The 22657-nt window shown below is 40.5% G+C and overlaps 3 protein-coding genes across 4 annotated transcripts; 1 reads left to right on the top strand and 2 right to left on the bottom strand.

Moving 5' to 3' along the window:
- The first annotated feature begins 208 nt into the window (after positions 1-208).
- LOC127374993 (integral membrane protein 2A) lies at positions 209-9338 on the top strand. Its single transcript, XM_051420749.1, has 6 exons — positions 209-527; positions 1007-1144; positions 4252-4437; positions 4571-4681; positions 7004-7148; positions 7885-9338. The coding sequence occupies exons 1-6, from the start codon at positions 456-458 to the stop codon at positions 7977-7979; spliced, it is 747 nt and encodes a 248-aa protein (XP_051276709.1). The 5' UTR covers positions 209-455; the 3' UTR covers positions 7980-9338.
- A 236-nt stretch (positions 9339-9574) lies between these two features.
- On the bottom strand, positions 9575-15840 carry gpr174 (G protein-coupled receptor 174). The gene is made up of 4 exons (XM_051420743.1): positions 15589-15840; positions 15139-15322; positions 11751-12214; positions 9575-10575 (listed from the first exon to the last, which is right to left on the bottom strand). The coding sequence occupies exons 3-4, from the start codon at positions 11943-11945 to the stop codon at positions 9751-9753; spliced, it is 1020 nt and encodes a 339-aa protein (XP_051276703.1). The 5' UTR covers positions 11946-12214; positions 15139-15322; positions 15589-15840; the 3' UTR covers positions 9575-9750.
- Positions 15841-16505: 665 nt separating this feature from the next.
- Positions 16506-21230, bottom strand: p2ry10 (P2Y receptor family member 10). 2 transcript variants are annotated; one of them, XM_051420737.1, is made up of 4 exons: positions 20947-21230; positions 18809-19020; positions 18549-18729; positions 16506-17809 (listed from the first exon to the last, which is right to left on the bottom strand). In XM_051420737.1, the coding sequence occupies exons 2-4, from the start codon at positions 18991-18993 to the stop codon at positions 16883-16885; spliced, it is 1293 nt and encodes a 430-aa protein (XP_051276697.1). In that variant the 5' UTR covers positions 18994-19020; positions 20947-21230; the 3' UTR covers positions 16506-16882. The 2 variants fall into 2 exon arrangements, with proteins under 2 accessions (XP_051276697.1, XP_051276698.1); XM_051420738.1 differs by lacking the exon at positions 20947-21230 and adding an exon at positions 20054-20203.
- Positions 21231-22657: the final 1427 nt, after the last annotated feature.

Consider the following 22657-nt stretch of genomic DNA (forward strand, 5'->3'; position numbering starts at 1 on the left):
GTGGCATTAGGTTCAGTCTAATGAATGGAAACTGATTTTTCTTGATAGGGAACATTTTTATTAAAGTAAGATGTAGGTATGTTCCACCTGTGGCCACTAGATGGCGCCAAAGCTACATAAATTACCTCTAAGACAGGCTACAAGAGGGCAATAAATGAGTCAATAAATGGTTTCAGTGGTGAATGTGAAACAAGTGGGCAAACAATGAAGTCTGAATGACCTCAAGGGTTTAAAAGCTGTTTTATATGTGATTTATCTTGAGGTTGACGGACTTCCCGTTGCGGATGTCATCTTAATCCCCCTCCAGCCACCGGAAGCGCTACATAAAGCCGAGGCTGCAAAGTGCGTCACAACGCAGAGCTGCTGAGAGTAAACGGATCCCGCACAGTCCTGCACCGACAGTCTTCCCCTCTTCTGTTTGCACAAGAAACCCGAGCTGAAGTTTCCTCTCCAGCATGGTGAAGATTGCTTTCAACTCGGCTCTGGCGCAGAAGGCGCTGGGCAAAGAGGTGCCAGCCGATGTGAGGGTGAGCTAACTGGGGGGATTCAGTGCCTTGAGCCCCGTGTCTGTTTTTAGTCTGGTTGCAGGCCTGCACCGGCCGCAAATCGGTCAGCTGTGACCGTGGGCTTAATGTGTGTGTGTGTGTGTGTATTTTATATTGCTCGCAATGTATTTTCTTGCTTTTTTTTTTTTTTTTTTTTTTTTTTTGCAAATTCGATATTAAGAGATTTGTAGTGGGGTTTTTTTTGTAAAATGCATGGAGGGGCCATATTGCACCTGCTGCAGCACTCAGTGGGACCGCCCATCATTTTCTGAACAGCTGTTCTGCAGAGGCCACACATTCAGTGGGATTAATGATTGCTGAGTCAAAGCTGTATTCGGTGAATGTTGATATTCAGTGCAAATGTTATGATTCATTGTATAATTGCTGACAGCATTACGTACGTGTGTGTGTGTGTGTGTGTGTGTGTGTGTGTGTGTGTGTGTGTGTGTGGTTTTTTTAAGGATCCTGAGCTGGCCTCTGCTCCAGCGGGCAACGAGGGCTCCACAGGTCGCTGTCTGCTCACCCTGCTGGGCATCGCCTTCATCCTTAGTGGGCTCATCGTGGGGGGAGCATGTCTCTATCGTTACTTCACCCCGAAGGTAAATATGTGTGTGTGTGTTCATGGATACTGTCCTTTAACAGTAGTAATTAGTATCCCCATTGTTATTAGACTCATTGGGGCAGTCTACCTGATATCTCTAAAATTTGTCAAACAATCACGGATCTTAAATGAGCTATATTAACATTAGAAAATGCTTAGAAATGTTTAATCTGCATTTCAATTAGCATCTGAATGCACCAAGATAGCCAATGATGGGATCATGTGCCCAGGTTTTTACAGTGATGTCATGTCTGCTCAGGATCATTGGGTGGCGTTGTGGTTTACGTTAAGGGGTTGATCTTTGTTGCATGACATACCCTCACTCATGCTGTGGTTCCTGTTTGTAACCACACTAGAGATAAAACCGTGTGCACATTTTGTTTCACTACTATAATAGTAACCAAAAATATCACTGTTATTAGTAATATAAATATATTAGTTTGTTTGCTGAAGATCTACTCTCTCTCACACATACACATCATTTCCCTTCAACTTTTACATTGAAAACCACAAATAAAATTAGCATCACTATGCACTTTAGAGAGTAGGTAACATTAAAGGTGTATTATTATTATTATTATTATTATTATTACTACTATTAGCAAGACAAACCATGACATTTCCCGCTATCATGCACTGAGCTATACATGACCTCACATTAGCTATTTATGCAAATCCACTGCAGACAACTTCCTCTTTTAAAAGGCTGAAAAATCTCCTATGTGGTTCCACCATGTTTTTTTTAAGCCCCGAATGCACGCTGCACCTGTCCACTTGCGTAAAAAAGGCAAAATGCCAAAAAAATTGTAACATTATTGTTGTTATGAGCAAACAAGGTGCGTCCACGAGTTAAGATAATTCAAATTAAATTTTATTTGTATAGCGCCAATTCATAACAGAAGTTATCTCAGGACACTTTTCAAATAGGTCTAGACCAAACTCCTTATAACATTTACAGAGACCCAACAGTACCACCATGAGCAAGCACTTGGCAACAAGGGCAAGGAAAAACTGCCTGTTAAAAGGCAGGAGAGAGAGAGGGAGAGGGAGAGAGGGAGAGACTTTCACTTTGACAAGAGAAGTGCAGGGTGGAGACACAAAGTGTTATTTGAGTTTTGAGAAGAATTCTTTGACCAGCTAATTGGCCACTTTTGCCTTTGTGGGAAATGAGAATGCTGACTCTCGCTCACATCCGTCCTCAGAGAAAGTGCATACTGCTCCGTTTTATGAATTTTGCTGTGTTGTCAGTAGGAGGGTCTCACATTTAAAACGGTGTCTCTGTGCCCACTGGGGTTCTTCTCTTATGCAAATGAAGCAAAGCCTAACACGTCTTATTAAACTATTAATACCATGCATAAACACTTCTTAGTTCAAAAGAAATTCAGCTTTGTTTTGGACGTTCATCCTACTCACAGATTGTGATATTAAAGACACCTATCTAAGTTTCTTTTAAGTGACAATAAATTGATTTTAAATATCATATCACGAGTCCCTTGAATTTGATATAGATATTACAGATTATACTGAGAATTAACAGTCCACAACATAATGTCACCCAGAAAACACTTTACAGACCTGTGGTTGAGAGACAATGGAAAGCATGGCTACAGTTCAAACTAATATTACAGTTGTACTCACTGGTAGTGAGAAAAAATAATCACATCTATGGCTCTGTTTCTGAGATGATGTGTAAATGACCTTTTGGTGGTTGCTCTGTAACTTGTAAGTTAGAGAAATATGTTATGTATTAGGTATGGCTTGTGCAGTTTATCGAACTTAAGACACTTTTAGAACGGACACTGCAGAGAAACCACTGACTGTGTAGGTCTAACATCAGTTGAGGGGCTTGCGGTTGCAGAGGTGAGGATCCACTTCATCACTTGTTAAAAATAAGACCACATAATGACATTTAATGCATCAACGTGTTGTTTTTTTCCCCTGTGTTAATAACCAAATGATGCAACGGTGTGAAAGTTCACACTAAACAACTGAATGTGTGTGAATTGAACTTTGTCTAAGAACAGAGCAGAAAAATAAAAAACTAGTTCACTTTCATTTCTTCATTTTTATTGTCCTTGAATGCCTCGTTCAACAGTGTCTGTTTCTTCATTCTTGAAGGCACACGCCTGGATGGCTGCAGACCAGTAACTAATCTGGTGAACAATGGCTTTTCTCTCCTACAGTGTAGTCTAGCAAGTCTATCTACTTGTTGATGGGGAAACGAAGATAACAGGTCTTTTACAAAATGACTTGAGTGGAGGAAGTTTGTGGCTTTTGGCTCACTGTCTTTACCATAATGGTTTCTTGTGATCATTCACCCGCAGATATTCCCCAATACTGGTCGAATACTTCAACTAGGTGTGCCGTCTCGCTTCAGCTTCGTTCAGACTTCTTTTTTTTCAGACCTGGACAATTTTGCATAAAAATGTGAGACTGTATCCATTAGACTCTGTACCAGTTTCATGTTTTCATAGTGGTCCATCAATTAGTCCGTCCCTTTCTCTTGAACGCGATATGTCAACAACAGGAGGTTCAACTTCACTGTGACATCATAATGTTTTGCAAAGTACTTTTCTGGCCATTATTCAACAAGCTTTAGGAACAAAAGGGGAGATTGTGACCATATTTCACATTTGGTCGGAAACTGAATTGGTGACACTAATTTTGGGTGCCCACCTTCAATCTGTGGTGATTGAATAGATGTATTTCTGTGCTGTAGCATCCACGTTTTAGAATTTGTAGCTTGTTTGCAAAAATATCCATATTTGGACCGGCTCATTGGTTTTGCTGATATTGAGCTTCAGGTGATTGTCGTTGCACCATGTGAGCTCTCTGTTAGTCCTCTGTACTCCTTTTTTTTTTTTTTTTTTTTGAAAAAAAAAAAAAAAAAATAATTAGTCTCCAAGTGAAGACGGTATGTTCCTCACTAGAGATGATTCACTGAACTCATACATGTCAATATAGTGGCAACTTCCATTTCGCCTTTTATTTAATTCTCTAATAAGTCTCGACAGACACGGATGCAAACTGCAACTTGCCGGAGGCAAACAACCATGTTTGTGTTTGTGGGCATCAAAGTGATTTATTTTGCTTGTTTTCCGTCAGAGGCTGTATCACGGTGCGATGCAGTTTGGTGACGTGTCAGCCGGAGCTGGAGGAGAGAGCCAGCCATACTACCTGCCCCGCGTGGAGGAGGAGGTAGAGATCTCTGACAGCATAGCCGTCATCAGCGTCCCACCTCCCCGCTTCAGACCTGGAGACCCTGCTTACATCCTCCATGACTTCAATAGGGTAACACCCCACACACTGAATATCCACATACAGTGCTATAGCCGTTGATGCACTCCAATTAATGTTGATTAAGTTCTTCCCTGATTACTCTCTCTCTCTCTGTGTGTGTGTGTGTGTGTGTGTGTGTGTGTAGAAGCTGACAGCATATCTGGACCTGACTCTGAGGACCTGCTTTGTGATTCCTCTGAACACCTCGGTGGTGCTCCCCCCTCAGGATCTGATCGACCTCTTCTCACAGCTGATGGTGAGTAGTGGTCACTTTGTGTCCTCGGGATCTCAGGATGCGGCTGCCAGTATAAGAGACCTAGCTTGGATAATAGAGGAAACTATACCGACGCAGCGCTTTCACTCAAGCTCATGCATAAGCTGTAATATAAAGGACTAAATATTACCTGGGGAAATCCAGGGATTTATAATAATTCCGGAGATTGCCTGTGCTTTAATCCTGTGCAAATCGGACATTTGTAAAGTAAAAATTCCCAGCACACATCACCTTCCCCTATTCCAGACAGTCTGGGATATTAGTAACTCTATATGATTCAGACTGAGTAATCTCCAAATTTAGTACTTACATTTTTGTCTGATGTGTGATACAGGGTTTTCTACAAAGATGTGGAGTAGCCAACCAGTGGAAAAAAAATAGCCTGCTAATGGGGGTCTGGGGGGTTATGCTACCACAGAGGAAAATTATTTATTTCTTCCTCTCAATGAGCACCAGGCACCATAAGAACCATGAACACCGTGAAAACTACAGAATAAAACAGAAGAAATACAAAATACTTCTCTGCAGTTTCACAAATAATTCGCACATAATTCATGTTCACATCTTAATTGTGTTTACACCCAATACAAATCATTTTAACCAACTAATAACGATGAAATATGAAACGTCTTTTAAATGAAATGCAATATATTATAATTGTTCACATAAAGAATATATTGCTTTTTATCCTGGTGACATGTGCAATTAACTCCTAAACAAATTAAGTACTGACATTCTCTTTTTCCTTAAACAAAATCCCATCTGATAATAATACACACGGTTTCCGCCATCAGCTAACATGTTCTCTAGCTCCACACACACTCACAGTTCAGAGCTCTTAGAAATAACGGCTACGAACAATAGAAAAATAATGAAGTAAATCACAAGTTAAACTCGTTCCTTACAGGATTAAAATGGATGGACATGATAAATAACTAATGTGTTTACAAGTTTTTAACCGTTCCTCCGACGACGCGTGAGCACCACATTGTGAAGAGAGAGTAGCAGGAAGTTTAGCGTCACAGAAACATCAGAAGAAGAAGAAAACGGTGCTCTTCAAAATAAAGGCAGAACAGACCACGAGGTGGCACTGTAGAACTACAATGTCTTGTTAACACATAAAAATAATACTGTGTAGGAGAATATTAATGCAGATCAGACATTTACAGTTACCTATTATAGATAGTTAGGCCAACTAGAAAATGCTCTTAGACCTCCACCAAGGAGTTTACAGAGGAGTGATGATTCAAGTTCTGATTGGCAGGAAATATGATTCATGATTCATTCATTAACAGTTACTCACCCGACCTGGTTATTAATACTACACATCACAGAATTCTGGAGTCAGCAAAACAAACTATTGTCATTTTAATAAAGTAAAAATTGGCCTTTCTCTGTGAAGTACCAAATTTTCTAAGACTTAAGAGTCTACAGCGATGCTAGGAGCTCTGTGAGGCAACTTAAGTACAGCCAGGCCTTCAGCTAAATGCTAACTGTCAGTATAATGTGTACCACAGTTTAGTGTGATAGCATGTTAACGTTTGCACAAAGCACAGTTAAAGGTGACTGGAATTAGTCTAGCAAGTTTGACTTTATCAAGGTACTAGATAGAAATTTAAGGGATCAGTCAGTTATTTCTTGCTCTCAGAAAACTAATATGCCTTTTTCACAGCAGCCACTTTGGCATGAAATAGTAGGGTAAATGCAGGTGTTCCAGCAGCCTGACTCTGTCTGACCTCAATGGTACAGAACCTTATTTTGTGTCATTGGTACCCTACTGTTTCATATCAAAATGGCTGCTGTGCAAAAGGTCAACTAATTGAAAATGCTACTGATGATGTTGTTAACTGGTAAAATATTTGTACCTTTTCTAAACAATATATATTTTTTATAATAAAACTGTTGTGCTAGTTGCAACTTTTTTTCATGCACACAATCAGCTTCCTGTAGAAAATCTGTGTTTCTTTAAAGTGTTTAAGTATGCGTGGAACGTGGTCAGCAAGACCCGGTTCGGGAACAGTCAGTCTCAAGACTGTAGGCACTGAGAGTTCAGTTGGCTTCACTGAGTCCTCCACCATGACAGGTTGTACAGCATTTGGCATTCGGTGGGTGGTGGCGCAATCAGCAAATTTCATTATTTGCTGTGAAAACACTTCGCAAATGCAGAAATTTGGGGATGAGTCATTAAGTGAACAAAGTACTTCCTTCTCTGTTTTCACACTTAGCTGCAGTCGTGTTCACTGAGCTGTTTTTTGAAAGACTAAAAGTGGTTAAAGCCTTCATGATCCCTTCTTTTTGTCCCAGTCTGGCTCTTACCGCAGCTACTTGGTGCACGAGGACCTGGTGGTGACAGAGCGCATCGATGATATCAAGCCTCTGGGCTTTTACATCCGTCGGCTGTGTGATGGAAAGGAAACATACAGAATGCAACGCCGCTCCAGCCTGCCAGGTCTGGATGTACTCTACAGCTAAAACTGATCTTTTGTAATGTTTGTTGAGCTTCAAAGTACTAGTTGACTTACTTTTCAAATGGCAGATAAATAGCTATAAATGTTAGAGGATAAAACCTTCTTTGGACACAGTTATCTAAGCTTCAAGCCTCTGTGAGGGGGCAGGCGTCAGCTCACATCCAAGAGGCGACAGTCCTCGGTGACATCTAAATAAAACCCATTATTAACACATACGCAGACTGTATCTGGTTTCTCATGTTAAGATATCGCTCTTACAATGTAACAACACACACCCAAGTTTTCTCATTCTGCTGACAGTGTGTGCATGTGGCATTAGCGCTGTGTTGCCTGTGAACGTTGATACAAGATGTCTTGCTACCTTTTTTTTTCAACAAGCCCACATAGCATTTGTTATATACCATTATATGTATGAAGTATTTGCAAGTGACCAGCCTGACACCCTTAATGCACAGACAGTGTACTATAGATCGTTTGAATAGGACCCAATGTCTGTAAGAACCAAAGATTCACACTAATGTAGAGGGGGCTGTAACATTATTTGTTATAAATTACAGTTTTGTATAATAAAACAAAAAGTACACAAGTCAAAGTAAACACTAACAATATATATACTGATTTCTCTGCAAAGATTAATTTCAGTTTCAATCTGTCTTGAAAGGGGAACGTCACTCCAATATTTCCGACTAATGTTTGTGTGTCTTTTGTATCTGTCAGGTGGAGGCATCGAGAAGCGCTCTGCAGACGAATGTTTCACCATCCAGCACTTTGAGAACAAGTTTGTGACGGAGACCAGGATCTGCAAGGCTTGATGGGAAAGCATGAGCGTAGGTCAGAAAGCGAGTGAGAGAGTGATAAAGGGAGCCAGAGCGAGCGAGAAAGAGAGTGGGAGGGAGTAGGCGAAGGAGGGAACAACTTTTAGTAGAAAGTTTCTTTTTGTATAAAACTTTTTGCCTTCCCTGCTTTAACCCCAGTGATAAGTGAATTTAAGTTACAGCGTTATATAGCCTAACCTCCCCCCTTCCTCTACTGCTGTATTCCCCCTTAAACCTGTATAAGTCATAGCTCAAATATTCAGTAGTTAGTCTTGTACTGATAACCAGCGTCCGCCTGCTTACTAAGAATCTACTAAGTTTCCTTTGTTCTGTTGTTTTTTTGTTCTGTTGCTGTAGTTTCCTGCGGGCTTATCTTATCGTTGTTACTGTATTACATTCTCTCACCTCCAGACGAGCGTTGTTAGTCCTTCTACTGAATATCGTAACGATACTGAGAACCCATTCCTATCAGACGTGTTTGTGCATCAGCCTGCTGTTCCCACTAGAGCAGCCTTGACGAGATCTACTACATGTTAGAGTGTGATATAGCACAAGTCACCCTGCAAATGTTTGGTACAGTACAGTTACACATGTAACCTGGTCGTCAGTGTCCGTTATCGATGGCGCCAGAGATGCTCAAGTCCAGAGCTCTCCGTAGCCATTTTTTTATTTTTATTTTTATTTTTTTTGTAGATATTTCCCAGAGTGCCCTGCTGTCTCAGAGCCCTCTGCTGTCCCGCTGTGTGATGACTTTATGTATTTGATGGTGTCATACCTGATGGTGAACAGTCCAGCACCCTATATGACCAGTGTTTGTGTTTGTGTAGAAACCTCATTTGTGACAATAAAGTTTAAGGATGTTTGATGAGCTAAAGGAGTAAATAAGCTAAAGGGAAATTTCACCAAATTCCACTTTGTATTTATGAATTTGTAGTCCCATGACATGAGACTACCTCTACTGAGATAGCTGTAAGACATAGCTTAATATAAGCGGCTACAAGTATTGTAGAACACTATATATTTAAAATTGTCAAAGGAACAATTTGTTTGTAAAAGTCCGTCAGTGAATCTGCATAAATCTGCACACTTGTCCTTGATTTTGAAAGCCCTTAAGGAAAAGCTTGAAAGTAGTGAGGAAAAAAAAAAGGCCTTTTGCCAAATAATTTCAAGTCACTTTGAAAGGTTTCCCACTTGATGCCTGCACAGAAAGACAATCAGACAGGAAAAGTACTTGTAAAAATGTGTTTCTGTCTCAGCTTTTTAACAATACTCTAATATTAGATAAAAACCAATGTTGTGTGCAGCTACTGAAATGAACTTCACTGTTGCTGAATAAAAATTGCATTTCTTTAGTTACTGAATGTCTCGGCTGTTTGCTTTTTATTATAGCACCAATGAAAGCTTTGTAAACGCCAACAATAACCCTTTTCATCATCCTGTGCAAGCTGTTCGCTTATCACAGAACTGGATCTAGAGGAAACGTAGCTGGTTTAGGGGTTTGCTCACGTTTTTTATTTCCTGATGCTTATTAGCTGTTAGCACTAAAGTTCATCCTTCAAAACAGGAACAGCTCACTCTTCACCAGGGCCATGCAAATTTAGAAAAAGACGCCTTTTATTGAAATATATAAATAGAAAAATTTCACATTTTGAAACTCTCACATACTATTTACATGTCAAATAAATCTACCTAGTTTGTATAGGACTTTAGTGGTTGAGTTTAAACTGTTTCTTCTTCAGAAAGAGAGCTTCGAGAGACTGACTGTAGTCTAGTCATCCTCTAAGCCCTCTCCTCCGGCTATACAGGACAGCCGCCTGCCGAAACCTATGCTCTCTGGTATCTCTGGCTTGCTCAGTCGCCTCCAGAATTCATCAGTTGTGAAATAGTACATGAGAGGGTCCAGGCTGCAGTTCAGGCTGGCCAGGCAGAGCGTGACGGGGTGACATCTCCGAATCAGGTCCGTGAAGGTGCAGCTGCCCAGGGCATTGGCTTTAACCAGGAAGTCCAGGGGCATAGTGATATGGTAAGGAGCAAAGCACAGTAGGAAGACCACAGCACAGCTCAGCACCATCCGTAATGCCCTCCGCTTCTCCCCTCTGTCAGGAATTGCCCCCCCTGACGTCTCCCGAAGGCTCCCGGCAGTCAGACAGGTGCAGGCTAACACTAGGATGAGTGGGATGATGAATCCCAACAGCTCTGCTATGATCAGGAGGGCCCAGGCTGCAGGAATACTGACGTCCCTCATGGGCAGCTCTGAGAAACACACCAGCCTAGGGATAGTGGCACTGTGTCTGTCACTTGAATTAGCGTTTAGCTCACTGCTGGAGTTCCTTAGCAGAGGAAAGGGCAAACAGCCCAGGAAGACTAACAGCCAGCCAAGGGCACAGATAAACATGTCTCGTTTTCGCCTGGATGAGCTGCACCTCAACGGACGCATGATAAGCTCACAGCGACGAACGCTGACACACACCAGGAAGTAGATGGAGGCGTACATGTTGACATACTTCAGATAGAAGCAGATCATGCATAGATGATGACCAAAGGGCCAAGTGTTGTTCAGGTAGTAGTAGATCCTCAGAGGCAGGGAGAGCACCTGAGGAGGAGGAGGATTATCTTAAGAAAATATGATGGATTGAGCAAATCAGCAGCCCAATTGCTTATTCAGACGTCACTCAGCTAGCTACAAGAAAATGAATCAACTCAAATTTCAGCTGAATTGTTTCAAGACCGTCTCTTTCAAAATCTTGTGGCAGAGACCTCGATTACTAAACTGCTGAAGTGTCATATCGGCTTAGATGGCAATGCTTTGTTGTGTCATGATTTTGCCCACATTTTTAAAAAACAATAGCAAAAGAAGAAGTAAAACCAGTTGTCTTCAGAAAATATGCTCCTGTTTTGATGACATAATGAGCAATTCAGCAGCCCGATCGCTTCTTCTGAACGTTTTTACTCAGCTAATCAATTAGTTGTGTATAAGGACATTTTTATGTTTATGCTCTCTCAGCACCTATAAAAGCATCCAAACTGGTGTATAATCAAATAACACACAACTGTAATATGAATAAGAAATATAACCCTTTATTTCTTATATTATTTATATTGATTGATTTATTGCATTTATTAATTTAGTATTATTTATTAAAAAATACTGCTCTTTTACCCCGCATGGGCTCATTCCATCTGCTAATGAAGGCCATGAGATGTGTCTGAAAGCTCTGCCACAAATTTAGTATGAGGACTTTGAGTTAGTAATATTTTTCTGTCAAATTGAGGTCAATAATTAACTTTAAATCTCAACATTTCTTGATCTGTACAGTTGATAGATGTCTTATTACTAAGTGTGTATTCATATGTCATTAACTGGCATTTCAGTTATTCTGAGTCATCAATCAATCAGTTATCAATCGTTCATTAACTGTAAATACACCAGTTATCGATGCTTCATGGGGAAGTTATAATTGTTGACTAATACATTAATAAACACTTATATCTGCCCATTACTACATTACATTATATACGACTTGCTTATTAGGGGATTAAAGTAAAATAAAAAAATAGTTGATTCATCTGTAATCAAAATAATAAATAGGGATATTTTTCAATGATAAAATATTATATCTAGTCAAATGATATCAGATGAGATTACACACAAACAGATGATTTGTGGATAGATACATAAACATAATTACCTATATGAGGAATTATATGAATGAAAACCTAATAAAACCATCAAATATATAGTACAAAATACATGGAGGGATTTTTTACCTGCAGCAGGTCGGCCATAGCCAGGTTCATCATGAACACCACAGCCTTCTTGGTTTCTCTGACATAGACCCTGAACACCCAGAGCGCCAGCACGTTACCCAGGAGGCCTGGCGCTAAGATCACACTGTACACCACTGCATACACACGGTGCTGGTACGTGCGGAGATCTTCAGTGCTTTCACAGCTGTGGTTCATCTTAGGCGAATGGCTGTTTGCTGTTAACTGGTAAGACAAGCTGCCTTGTGAACCAACAGGAAGCTTGTATCAGAAAAGCTGCTTGTAGTCTGCTGACAGACATCTTTGATCATCCATGCTGTCTGTTATGGTGACCAGGTGTTCATGCTTCTATTAGTAAAGTTGAAGTGTGTTTCCAGCGTTGGTTTCCCGTTAATATGTCAGATCGCATTTAATCTCAATCCCAAGTCTGTTGCCCAGTGCATGCTGGAACCGGTGAAAGCAGGTATCTGTAGAGAACAGGATGATATTTGTGTCACGGTAATTTAAGTTTTGCATGTCACAAAGATAGTTATCAGGTTCTGAGAAAGAGCCTCACACACACACATATCACATTGTAGCACTTAGTCACACACACATGCACTATGCAAACAAGCTCACACCTGTCAGCCATGGTTTCAGCTTGTTATACCATGCGTTTAAAAGGTGCAAAGATAATACAATATTTGTGATATTGCAACTTTTGCAGTGGCATTTACAGTAAATAGAGCTGTGCAAACCCACAGAGAAGTCAATGCTGCAAGCACCCACATATAGTGTTCACTGTTGAACATCCCCACCTGTGGGGTAGAATACAACAGGCGAGGCATCAGTGAAACTTACGTGGTTCATGTAGAATTCAGACCAGACATGTGGTTAACAGGTCAGACCAAGACAGACCTGCCTATCTCATTGCACACTCAGATATGAGGAACAACTCTGTCTGTGGAGAATTCACTGTTTCAAAAGAAGTTATGCTGCATTATGCTTTTTTGACCTTTCCAGCAGAACAAAATAAAAGTTATTTAAAAATATATTTAAAAAAAAAACGTTTAAATCCTGATGAGCTTCAGATACAGATTTTTAACTTAACATCTGGAAATGCACAGTAATATCTGGAACTGAACTTCAAGCCTGGAGGCGTGAGCCACCTACTGCTGTAAACATCAGTTGGTGTATGCAGGTTCACGTGTTTCCTCACCATTTCAACCCATACAAACCTTGTACAACAAGAACAAAGTGAGCTAGGAAGAGTCTTCCTGTTTTGATAGTTTCGCCTCGTTTGAATTTACTCAGACTAAACTGGTCTTAGCTAAATATGGAACTTTACTGGTATTGTAACGGATGACACTGATGAAATTGATGATTTATCTCATCACATTGTTCAAACTGGGAAATCAGGCTTACTGCTTTTTCTCATATCTTCTCCAGTAAATGCCTTTAAATGTCTGGTAATAACATGTAAATTACTGTAACCATTCAGAACACAATTACTTAGGGAGGCTTGACATGCAGCAAGTAATGGGACATAAATAATACGGATGATGCACAGCTGTTTAACATCTGCTTTAATCTTTTGAGGAAGTATTCGACTTGTAATTAGCTCTGATAAAGTCACCCTTTGTGTCTCTTTGACTATTTTTTCAGTTTCTTCAGTTTTAGATAATTCCAATAGTTTCCAGTTGTTTTCAGACCAAACGCTGCACTGCTGTGAGTGTGTTTAAATGGTAAATACTTTGTTTAATGATTGTTGCAGCCCAAGACAGCACTACAAACTGTCCTCTCTGACTTTTTTTAATCCTCTTTTCTCTTTATAAGCTTCTCAGCAGTGGTGAAATTAGTACACAGATTCTTTACTTAAGTAGAAGAACCAATACAACAGTATTACAAGTAAGTACCCTGTTAAGGATCCTGCATTCAAAATGCTCCTTAAATAAAAGTACAGAATGAAGTATTTACAGCTAAATGTACTCAGAATATCAAAGTAAAAGTAGTCATTTTGCAGAGTGGTATTAAACTGTAGCACAGGGGTTCCCATACGTCTTCATGTAAGGACCTCCACAATAGATGCACATTAGACTACAGACCATCAATTTGAGAGGATTTTGTCTTAAGGAATCCCGTCTGAGAAATGTTAAAATATTTTATTCCTACATTTGCTGGGGACCCCCTACAGAAAATGTGAGGACCCTGTTGGTCACCGGACCCCAGTTTGGAAACCACTGCTGTTACATTATTAGATTGTACTGATTCATCAATATGTAAGCAGGCTTTTGCTGTTGTAGCTGGTGACCTAAGTGCCTCATATACTGTTGGGTAGTTAAAGCAGTAACAAGGAGCTTTTATTTTTGGTGGATTCTGGTAACCCTTGTGGACAAAAGCGGTAGTGTTTCTACCACCTTATCTGACTGATTTTAAGGGGAATCTGGCCGAGAGACCAGTTAAAAACTTCTTGTAGTGTTTTAAGTCCAGGGGTTTCCAAGCCAGGGGTCGGACCCATGTGTAGAATCATGAGATGGATATGGAGGGGCGTGTGATGATTAATGGGAGAGGAAAGAAGAAAAAAGTTGTGCTAAACAAATTTATATTAATGTTTTGGACTTTTGAGCCCAAAGTGAAAACACAAGATGTTAGAAGACAAAAGAAAAAACAAAAAAGCACAGCACATTAGACATTAAACTCATCAGGATAATCCTGATATCCAAAAGCACATCTCCACAATTTGAGAAAGATAAAATAACTACCACATCAGACAACAATGACTATAGTTGTAAAACAAATGGAGTAAAAGGTGCAATGTTTCCATCTGAAATGTTGTGGGATGTATAAAGTAGCATAAAATGTAAATTCTCAAGCACACATTTGAAATTAAGTACAGTACAGTACTACTTTCAACCACTGCTTCCCAGGGAGGACGAGCAAGAGGAATTTGGGGTAAATAAAGAAGGGATTTGCTTTAAGAGATATAAACTCCTCCACAGAACTCTGGCCTCTGCTCTCCTTTATCCAACTTCACAGCCCTCAGAAAGATCTCCCAGCGGACCCTCGGTCTCCAGTCTTCCTTTTAGCTTCACTGACCTTTGACCTATGTGTGAGTGTTTTAGTGTGATTTGACTCTCATTACTCTCACTCTTGCACGTACAGTATGCTTCTCTTAGAGGTTGTCTACATGAAATGAAACAACTTCTTAGTGATGACCAATTACAGTTTTTTCATTTCCTCCCTGTGGCTCTTGTGTTCAATGATGACATATTAACAACAACCCATGTGACATCCAGTAGCTACATGTCATCTTGTTGTGACAGAATACTCATTGTATGTCTTGCGATAGGAGTATTTGAAGAGTTAGACTTAAATAAAATGTCACTGTTTCAAATAAGAGCTTCACCCCTACCTTAGGATTCAGCAGTTTTAGTCCTCCAATCTTGCCAATGGAAACACATTATTTCATCCACTGTGATTCATCTCTCTGTGGGTTTTCTCGCAGCTAACAGTTTTTCCACTCAGAGAAGACATCTGGCCTCGTGTATCAGCACCCAAAATGTTGGCAAGGAGCATCCAGGGTCCCTCCACGTGTGCTGTTCCAACACACAAAACATGTCACAAGCCCCATCCCTGATATACACACTCTATACTTCAATGGACAGATAAAGGAACACACACAGACACTGGCCTACAGACACACAATCACACCCTCAACATAACAGACATTCCTCACATTGGAGAAACATGCTGGGTCCCCTGTGAGGCCTGACTCCACACTGAAAGCATCCAGCTGTTACATACTCTCGCACAAAAACTATTTAACAAAAGACTCTGTAAGATTAACAATCATATTTCTCACCTCTGTCTTCAAACGTAAAGCTGCGTGGCATCAAAAACGAGAAGGATGAAGCTTCAGCCAACATACATGTCATTCCCGCTCTCCTCCCCCTCTAACACTATTCACTTTCTCTGTCCCGCCCTCTCTTCTCACTTTTTTACTATTTTTATCGCTTGATTTCTATCCAAGGTATATAGTCACATTCCTCTCTTATAAAAATTGTATTTACTGTTTCGGTTACTCACCGTGTTATCTCTTTATGTCTGCCTTTCATTCTGTGTGTCTCTTCTGCTGGGGGTTTTAGCACATAGGGTTTCCTGTGAGTATGGGGGTGTGGTTTAACAAGAATGTTTTACATCATAACTTCTGCTATTATGGCTACTTTTTTCCCTTGTAGAAGATATATATCCGCCATGTATGTCTTTTTGGCGACAGGTGAAGGCATTGTAATATATCCGGACAGAGAATCGATCCTAAAACCGAAAAGTTTATTTGGCTTTTTTTAAACTGCTTTTGGCTTCTATCTCTCACAAATTTCACAACCTGATACTTTCAGTTACTAAATAGAAGAGAAATGTTGATGCAGCATGACAGCAAAAAGATAAGAGGTGGGTGCTTTTTTGGTGGGTGAATCACAGTTTTTTTTCTAAGTCGGGCCGCATACATTTTCCTGGGGGTGGGAGTAGCCTCAAAGTTGGCTCAGAATTTTTTAGCAGATGCAAGAGAAGGTGGGCGATGGGGCCCGACTGTCAGAGCCTGGCAGTTACTGGTTTCAGAGCTGCTGCAACTGCTGCCAACTGTCACCAACCGCGTTGCATCGTGAGAGGAAGCAAAGCCGAAATGAGGTGGCACCTGTTTTCATTTCTAACCAGAGGAAACGTCATTAGGAACATACCTAAATACCAAATACATTAGAGAACAAAGATCACACCACCACGTGAGACAGAAAGCTCAGGCTTGCTTTTATTTACCATACATTCACATGCATTTACATACAGCTTTATTTATGTGTAGCTTATTTTAAATGGTTGCATTTTTAATGTTGTTGAACAACAAGCTGTAGCTTATGTACATCAGGAGAATATGATGCTATTCACATATATATTGTGAAGATTTATTTGTTTTAACTGATGTCCTGTGGGAGGTTCTTCAAGTCAAAGCTCTTGGGGTCAGTTTGTATTCAGACAGCTGTGACGTGAAATCATCTCGCTGTCCAACTTGTCTAATCTTGTCAGTTCAACCGAATGTATCATGGAGACGCATCCATTTGTCATTTAACTGTTGTTCCCTGAGGACAAAACAAATCTGATTAATGCTACTCCCTGTCTGAGCAGCTACTCTCCATGCTCATCAGTCTCGGCTGAGCAAGACGCTGGGACGGAGAGCTGATCGGGGAGGAGAGGAGCGAGGCGGTGAAGGAGGAGGTGCGCTTGGTGAGGTGCATTCTGAACTCAGCTGTCAGAAAGTAGTAAAGCAGCGGGTTGAGGCAGCAGCTCAGGCTCGCCAGGCACAGAGACACCGGGTGGAACTGACGCACTGCCAAGCTCGTTGCACAGTTGGACACAATGTTCTGCGACACCATCAGGTAGAGCAGGAAGTTGACATGGTAGGGGGCAAAGCAGAACAAGAAGAGGGCAGAGCAGCTCAGCACCATCCGCAGAGCACGCCGTTTCTCACTGTTTGTCTGATTTTCAGGATATTTATCTGTCTGACCGTTGGAGGTGACCGACTGGAGTCGGCTGCGTGCTGGGGGGTTTAGTGATGTTGAGTCTTGCTGGTCCTTGGTCTTTTTTTTGTTGAGAGACTGGGCGATGCGGATGGAGCTGTAGCTGATGCAGGCCAAAGGAATCAGGAAACCAAACAGCTCAGCGAGAGCCATCATGGTCACCGCCAGTGAGACTGACAGACGACGCATGGGCAAGTCCTTAAAACAGCTTCCATTGGAGACTGTCTTGGAACTACTGGGGCTTGTACTCGAAAATGCATTGAGCTTGGTGTAACTTTGGGGATGTTGGGTAGAAGTGGCATTCAGTGAATAGTTATTGATTGTCTGTGTCTGAGTAAAGATGCTGGGATTGGTGGTGCTGCTGCTGCTGCTGCTCCGCATCAGAATGAAAGGTGAGCAGGCCAGACCAACCACCACCCACACTATGATGCTGATCAACAGGTCATAGCGCCGCCTCCACCTGCGGGCGGCGAACGGGTCAAGCAGGAAGACACACCTCTGTATGCTGATGCACACCTGGAAACAGAAAAAACGGGGAAATTTATTCACCGGATTTAGAGCCACAGGAAGTACCTCTGTTCCAAGGACTTCTGAGATTGCAGCAAATTCAAATGACTTCCTGGAATTCCCAAAGTTAAGCATTGGAATTTCACTGCTTTTATATTTTTATTTACTTTATCTTGTTGTCTTCCTCACATTTTAACACATGTTGCTTTTAGGGTTATGCTACACATCTCTCATAAAGAAACATAAAAAAGGACTGACATGTATTTCACTTTATGCTGTTTTATGCCAAAATAACACTCTGGTTGTGGTTGTTCTGTGTGTTTTGGCTTTTTCTGTGCAGGAGACAGAGTTGTATGGGGGTGTGGCTGGAAGATGAGCTACACATAAGTTTACTTGCTCCCTGATTGCTCGGCTATATAGGGGGTTGACCCAGTTGGTTTTCTCTCTCTCCTTCCAGCCAGCAAGTTCTGGGTTTGTTGGTGTTTTGGGTTTACTAAAATTTGTTTATCACATTACCCATATCCAAACACTCACTACACTACTGACAACACTGATGTATATAAGGCAAAGTCATTACTCAGTGGGATTCCATTAGACTGTCTTCCCTAATTCCTCTGATAATCTGCTCATATATTCTTTCAGTCATCCCATTTAATTTGACTGCTTTTAAATCAATGAGAAATTTCAAAGCTGTCATTTAAGTTCCTTGTAGTATCCTCACAGTATTCCAGTTCACTGCCTTGCTTACCAGGAACACTATAGCGGCGTACATGTTGAGAAATTTTAGGTAGAAGCAGAACAAGCAGACGCCATGTCCAAAAGGCCAAGTGTGTGTGAAGTAATAATAAATCCTGAGGGGCAGCGAGAGGATGTGGGCCAGGTCTGCTAACGCAAGGTTTATCATGAAGATCACCGCCTTGGTCTTCTTACTGTGGATCAATATACAGAAAGAGTTAGCCATGTGCAGAACAGGTTGGAGGTTTCACATGTGTGTTTTTGTACGTGTACCTTATATGTCTGCAGAGAACCCACAGAGCAATGGTGTTGAGCAGCAGCCCGGGTATGAAGAGCAGCAGGTAGAAGTAGGTGTACATCTTATCCATGCGATGTTCCCAGCTGCTCAAATTGTAGCCACATTGTATGGAGGAGTTGGCTTGGGACCCCTCCCTCAAATCAGATGTATTCAGAGTCATTTGAATTTACTCAGACACCCATTTCACCTGAAAGAGAAAAATGAGTTGAATGTTATGACACTCAAGACATATGTGATACATTTCTGAAATAATTAATTTGTTACCAATTCATTATTTACTGCTTTTACAGTAATAAGGAACTTGTATAAAGACCTCATAGGTTGTAACTAATGGCTTTGTAACATTAACAAATAATTAATTAGTGCACTATAGCACTGATCATAATAAGGAAATCTCACCCCGAGGTCCATTAGTAGCTTTTCTGTTGCTTTTAATCATATAACACAATCTTTCTCAGATTAACATTTTTCTGATCATTTTAAGGACTTCTTGTCCATAATGGCTTAAAAGTTCAGATGCAGGCTGTTGCAATAGTTTTGCCAAACACTGTTTCCACAAAAATATCTTTGTTTCTCAACTTTGGCTGATGTTTATCCTCCTATTGCATGACACATTTTAACGCTTTAGTTCCTCTGAAAGACCACTCTATCAGACCGTTGGACCACTTATCACAACTCTGTAAGACGACATCTAGACCACAGTCAATTTTTAACATTCACAACGGCAGACTTTATGGGTTGTTTTATTGTTCCTCATTTTGTAATCAGCTATCACATCTATATAGATATAGATAGATAGAGCTTGCAGAATTGCAGCAATACGACTTTCTTGCAATTTAGTATAAAATAGTTGACAGTTATTTATGTTAAGTTCCCCTCAGCATTTAATAAAGGGATTTACAACAATGCATCAAATCTGCAGTTTTGAATATTAATATGTGGTTGATTTTCCAGAAGTGGTCCAACAATTAATTGCAGGTCTTCTAAATGAACTAAAGAGCTAATGTAGGCTAAAAAGAAGAAGCAAGGAGTCATGCTGGTGGAGGATAAACAGCGGCCAATGATATTTTTCATCCCCCCACAACAGTAAAATCGTAGCTGAGTGATTTGTCAAATATTAATAAAGCCATTAATTACAACTTACTGCCTTATTAGTAGATAGAAATATTACATATTATATCATATATATTCATAAATGCAGCAGAAAATTGAAATATTACCTCATTCTTGTGTGTATCATCTTGTGAAATCATACCTTAGCTTTCTTAATGTATAAAGGCAGTTTTGCAATGTGTTTTGCTGGATGCCAAATGAAATAGGCTTGTGAAAAAACAGACAATTTAATAAATCAGAGATGACTCTGTCAGGCCAAAGATTACAGCAGGAAATGTGTGAAAGACAGACAGAGCATTAACTCTGCTTATCACCTAAGCATTGCCCTTCCTTTTACCATCAAGACAAGACCACACCCTTCCTCTACCGATCCCAGAGGGGAAAGAGAGAGCCAGTGACAATTTTTTGCTGCTTTACTGTAATTTCGAGCGGTTGTGACTTGTGCTTCAGTTGGCTGTTGAGGGCTATCAATCTGCCACAATCGGCTAACGAACCCTCTCACGTTGCCTCTACAGTTGAAAGTTGTGCAACAGTATGTCCTAATACTTGAGTTTAAGGAACACAGGATACTATGATGACTTGAACTTTCTCAGCATTGTTGATTGAAATTTGTTTTCAAAACGCATTTGAACAATTTCTCAAACTCTATGTATTATGTTTCAGTTTAAAATAAAACCACTGATGACAATTCATAACGGTTACATCACATAGCGCTTCAGTGATATAGTTTAGCCTGCATGATACTAAACAAAAATGTTTTTGTTTTTTTTACTTTTTACACTTTTTACATGCTTTAAACATGAAACACGTATGTGCATACTGATACTGATTTTAGATGTGATATGAAAGAATGCTAAGTGAAAGAAAATCTGATAACAAAATCCCCCTAACATCAGCAAAATGAAACATGACTTTGACCGCAAATGCTCAGACAAAGCACAGCAGTCTGAGTTCCTCACAGACATTATTTCTCTTTACAAAAACAAAACTGTGTCGTTACCTTATATGATCAGCGTGGAGGGGAGAGGTCAGAGTCAGGATTGACCACCAGTGACCACATGCTCCAACAGCTTCACACTCTACTGTAAACTGCAGGCTGACGCACAGACACACCGTCCTCGAGTGAGCGGGGTCAACAGCTAACCTTCCTGGCACACTTCAGCAGCAGAGAGAAAAACCTGTCTGTGTTTGCATGTGAACAAGTCAGCATTAGTAGTGATGTGGTTTCTCTTTGAATGTGTACTTGCATGAAGCGATGGCGTCTGGTGTGGGTTGTTCTGGTATGATGCTAAGAGGAAGGGGAAGCTCTGCCCTGTTGCATGTGCATGTTTATCTACCATTTGCTACGTCAGTAGCAACCATAGCCACAACTTAATATGCATACAATATAAGAAAAAAAAAAAATACTGCACTTACAGGTAAAAAACATTAATCTAAAAGAAGTCAGAGAGGGAGCAGATGTTAGTTCCCTCTTACCTCTGAAATTGTGAAGATGTCCAGAGCAGGTGATATGGTCAGTGGACTCTTTTTCATGCATTTTATACCCTACTACTATCTACACTGCAATAGTGTAATGTAGTGTCTCAATTTGTATCCTGCAATATTTGGAGATGACAAAAATGCAAGTGGACAACCGCTTCCCCCATCAGATCATACACTTCCTTTTTTAATACTGTTGTTCATCAAATCATTAATTGTAAATGTGTGTATACCTTTCACATGTGCTTTAGAGAAGTACAGTAGCTATTTGTAACCTGGCTATGGTTTCAGTTATGTGGTACCTAGAATAAAATGCTTTCCCATGTCTCTCAAATACAGAAACCACGGAAAGACAAATTGGCAGCGTTGTCTCCACCCTTTTGGTTTCACACCACGAGTTGCACACATTAAGTGTGACTCTAAGAAGATAACTTTCTCATGCTGAGGGAGGTACGTGTGTGGCCCTTGCAAAGCTTCCGGTACCCTGCAGTTTGATTTCATCTCAACAGACAGAGAGGTAGAACCGGAACAGACTGAAGTTCAGCAAACATGTTGAACACAAAGAAAGACATGATAGTTAATGATTACTGGACCATTATGGTATTTTCACTAAAATGTCTGTTCCAACTTATGGCCACTAGAGGTCAGAACAGGCCAATATTCACACACAATCTAGTGATCTACAGTTCAGGTTTTTTCTTCTACAATCATAAGGGCAGATTGTTCCTTTAAAGGAGACATTTGAAGGGTTGAGTGTCTTCTGTTGCAATATTTTGGCACATTCTTGACATGAACCACTGAAGGACTTGCATATTTTTCCACACTCCCACTCTTCTTACTTCGGGCTCTGCAGTACTTCTATCTAGTCCTCCTCTCTGCTACCCCTCGGCCTACTTGGATCTCTCACACCCTGCACATACCATTGCTGCAGGTATAGGGGCCTATGACATTCGCAAGTATGGCCATGAATCTCTAACTCTGCGTGGCTCTATGAAAGAATGCATAAACAACTTGTACTAATATATCTTGTATAATGTCCCAGACCAAATGTTCTAAATTGGTTCCTCATTCCAGCAGGAACCTGGCGTATGTATACAGAAAACATACAGACAAACCTGCTGCTGGTCCTTATAGTAGTGCAATGCACTGTCAGCTATCTAGCTAGCTTCGATGCTAACTGGAAAGTTCAAGAATTTTTTTTTTTTTTTTTTTGCTGCTTTTATTTGATAGAT

Source organism: Dicentrarchus labrax, unplaced genomic scaffold (assembly GCF_905237075.1).
Source record: "Dicentrarchus labrax unplaced genomic scaffold, dlabrax2021, whole genome shotgun sequence".
NCBI lineage: Eukaryota > Metazoa > Chordata > Actinopteri > Moronidae > Dicentrarchus > Dicentrarchus labrax.

Bases quoted from the DNA above. Each gene is read 5' to 3' on its own strand.
- gpr174 (XM_051420743.1), bottom strand. From the start codon at position 11,945: ATGAACCACAGCTGTGAAAGCACTGAAGATCTCCGCACGTACCAGCAC. The intron at 10,576-11,750 runs GTAAAAAATCCC...CCTCCTCCTCAG, and splicing joins CTATGGCCGACCTGCTGCAG to GTGCTCTCCCTGCCTCTGAG.
- p2ry10 (XM_051420737.1), bottom strand. From the start codon at position 18,993: ATGACTCTGAATACATCTGATTTGAGGGAGGGGTCCCAAGCCAACTCC. The intron at 18,730-18,808 runs GTACACGTACAA...ATTGATCCACAG, and splicing joins GTTCTCTGCAGACATATAAG to TAAGAAGACCAAGGCGGTGA. The intron at 17,810-18,548 runs GTAAGCAAGGCA...TTCTGTTTCCAG, and splicing joins ACGCCGCTATAGTGTTCCTG to GTGTGCATCAGCATACAGAG.
- LOC127374993 (XM_051420749.1), top strand. From the start codon at position 456: ATGGTGAAGATTGCTTTCAACTCGGCTCTGGCGCAGAAGGCGCTGGGC. The intron at 528-1,006 runs GTGAGCTAACTG...GGTTTTTTTAAG, and splicing joins AGGTGCCAGCCGATGTGAGG to GATCCTGAGCTGGCCTCTGC. The intron at 1,145-4,251 runs GTAAATATGTGT...GTTTTCCGTCAG, and splicing joins ATCGTTACTTCACCCCGAAG to AGGCTGTATCACGGTGCGAT.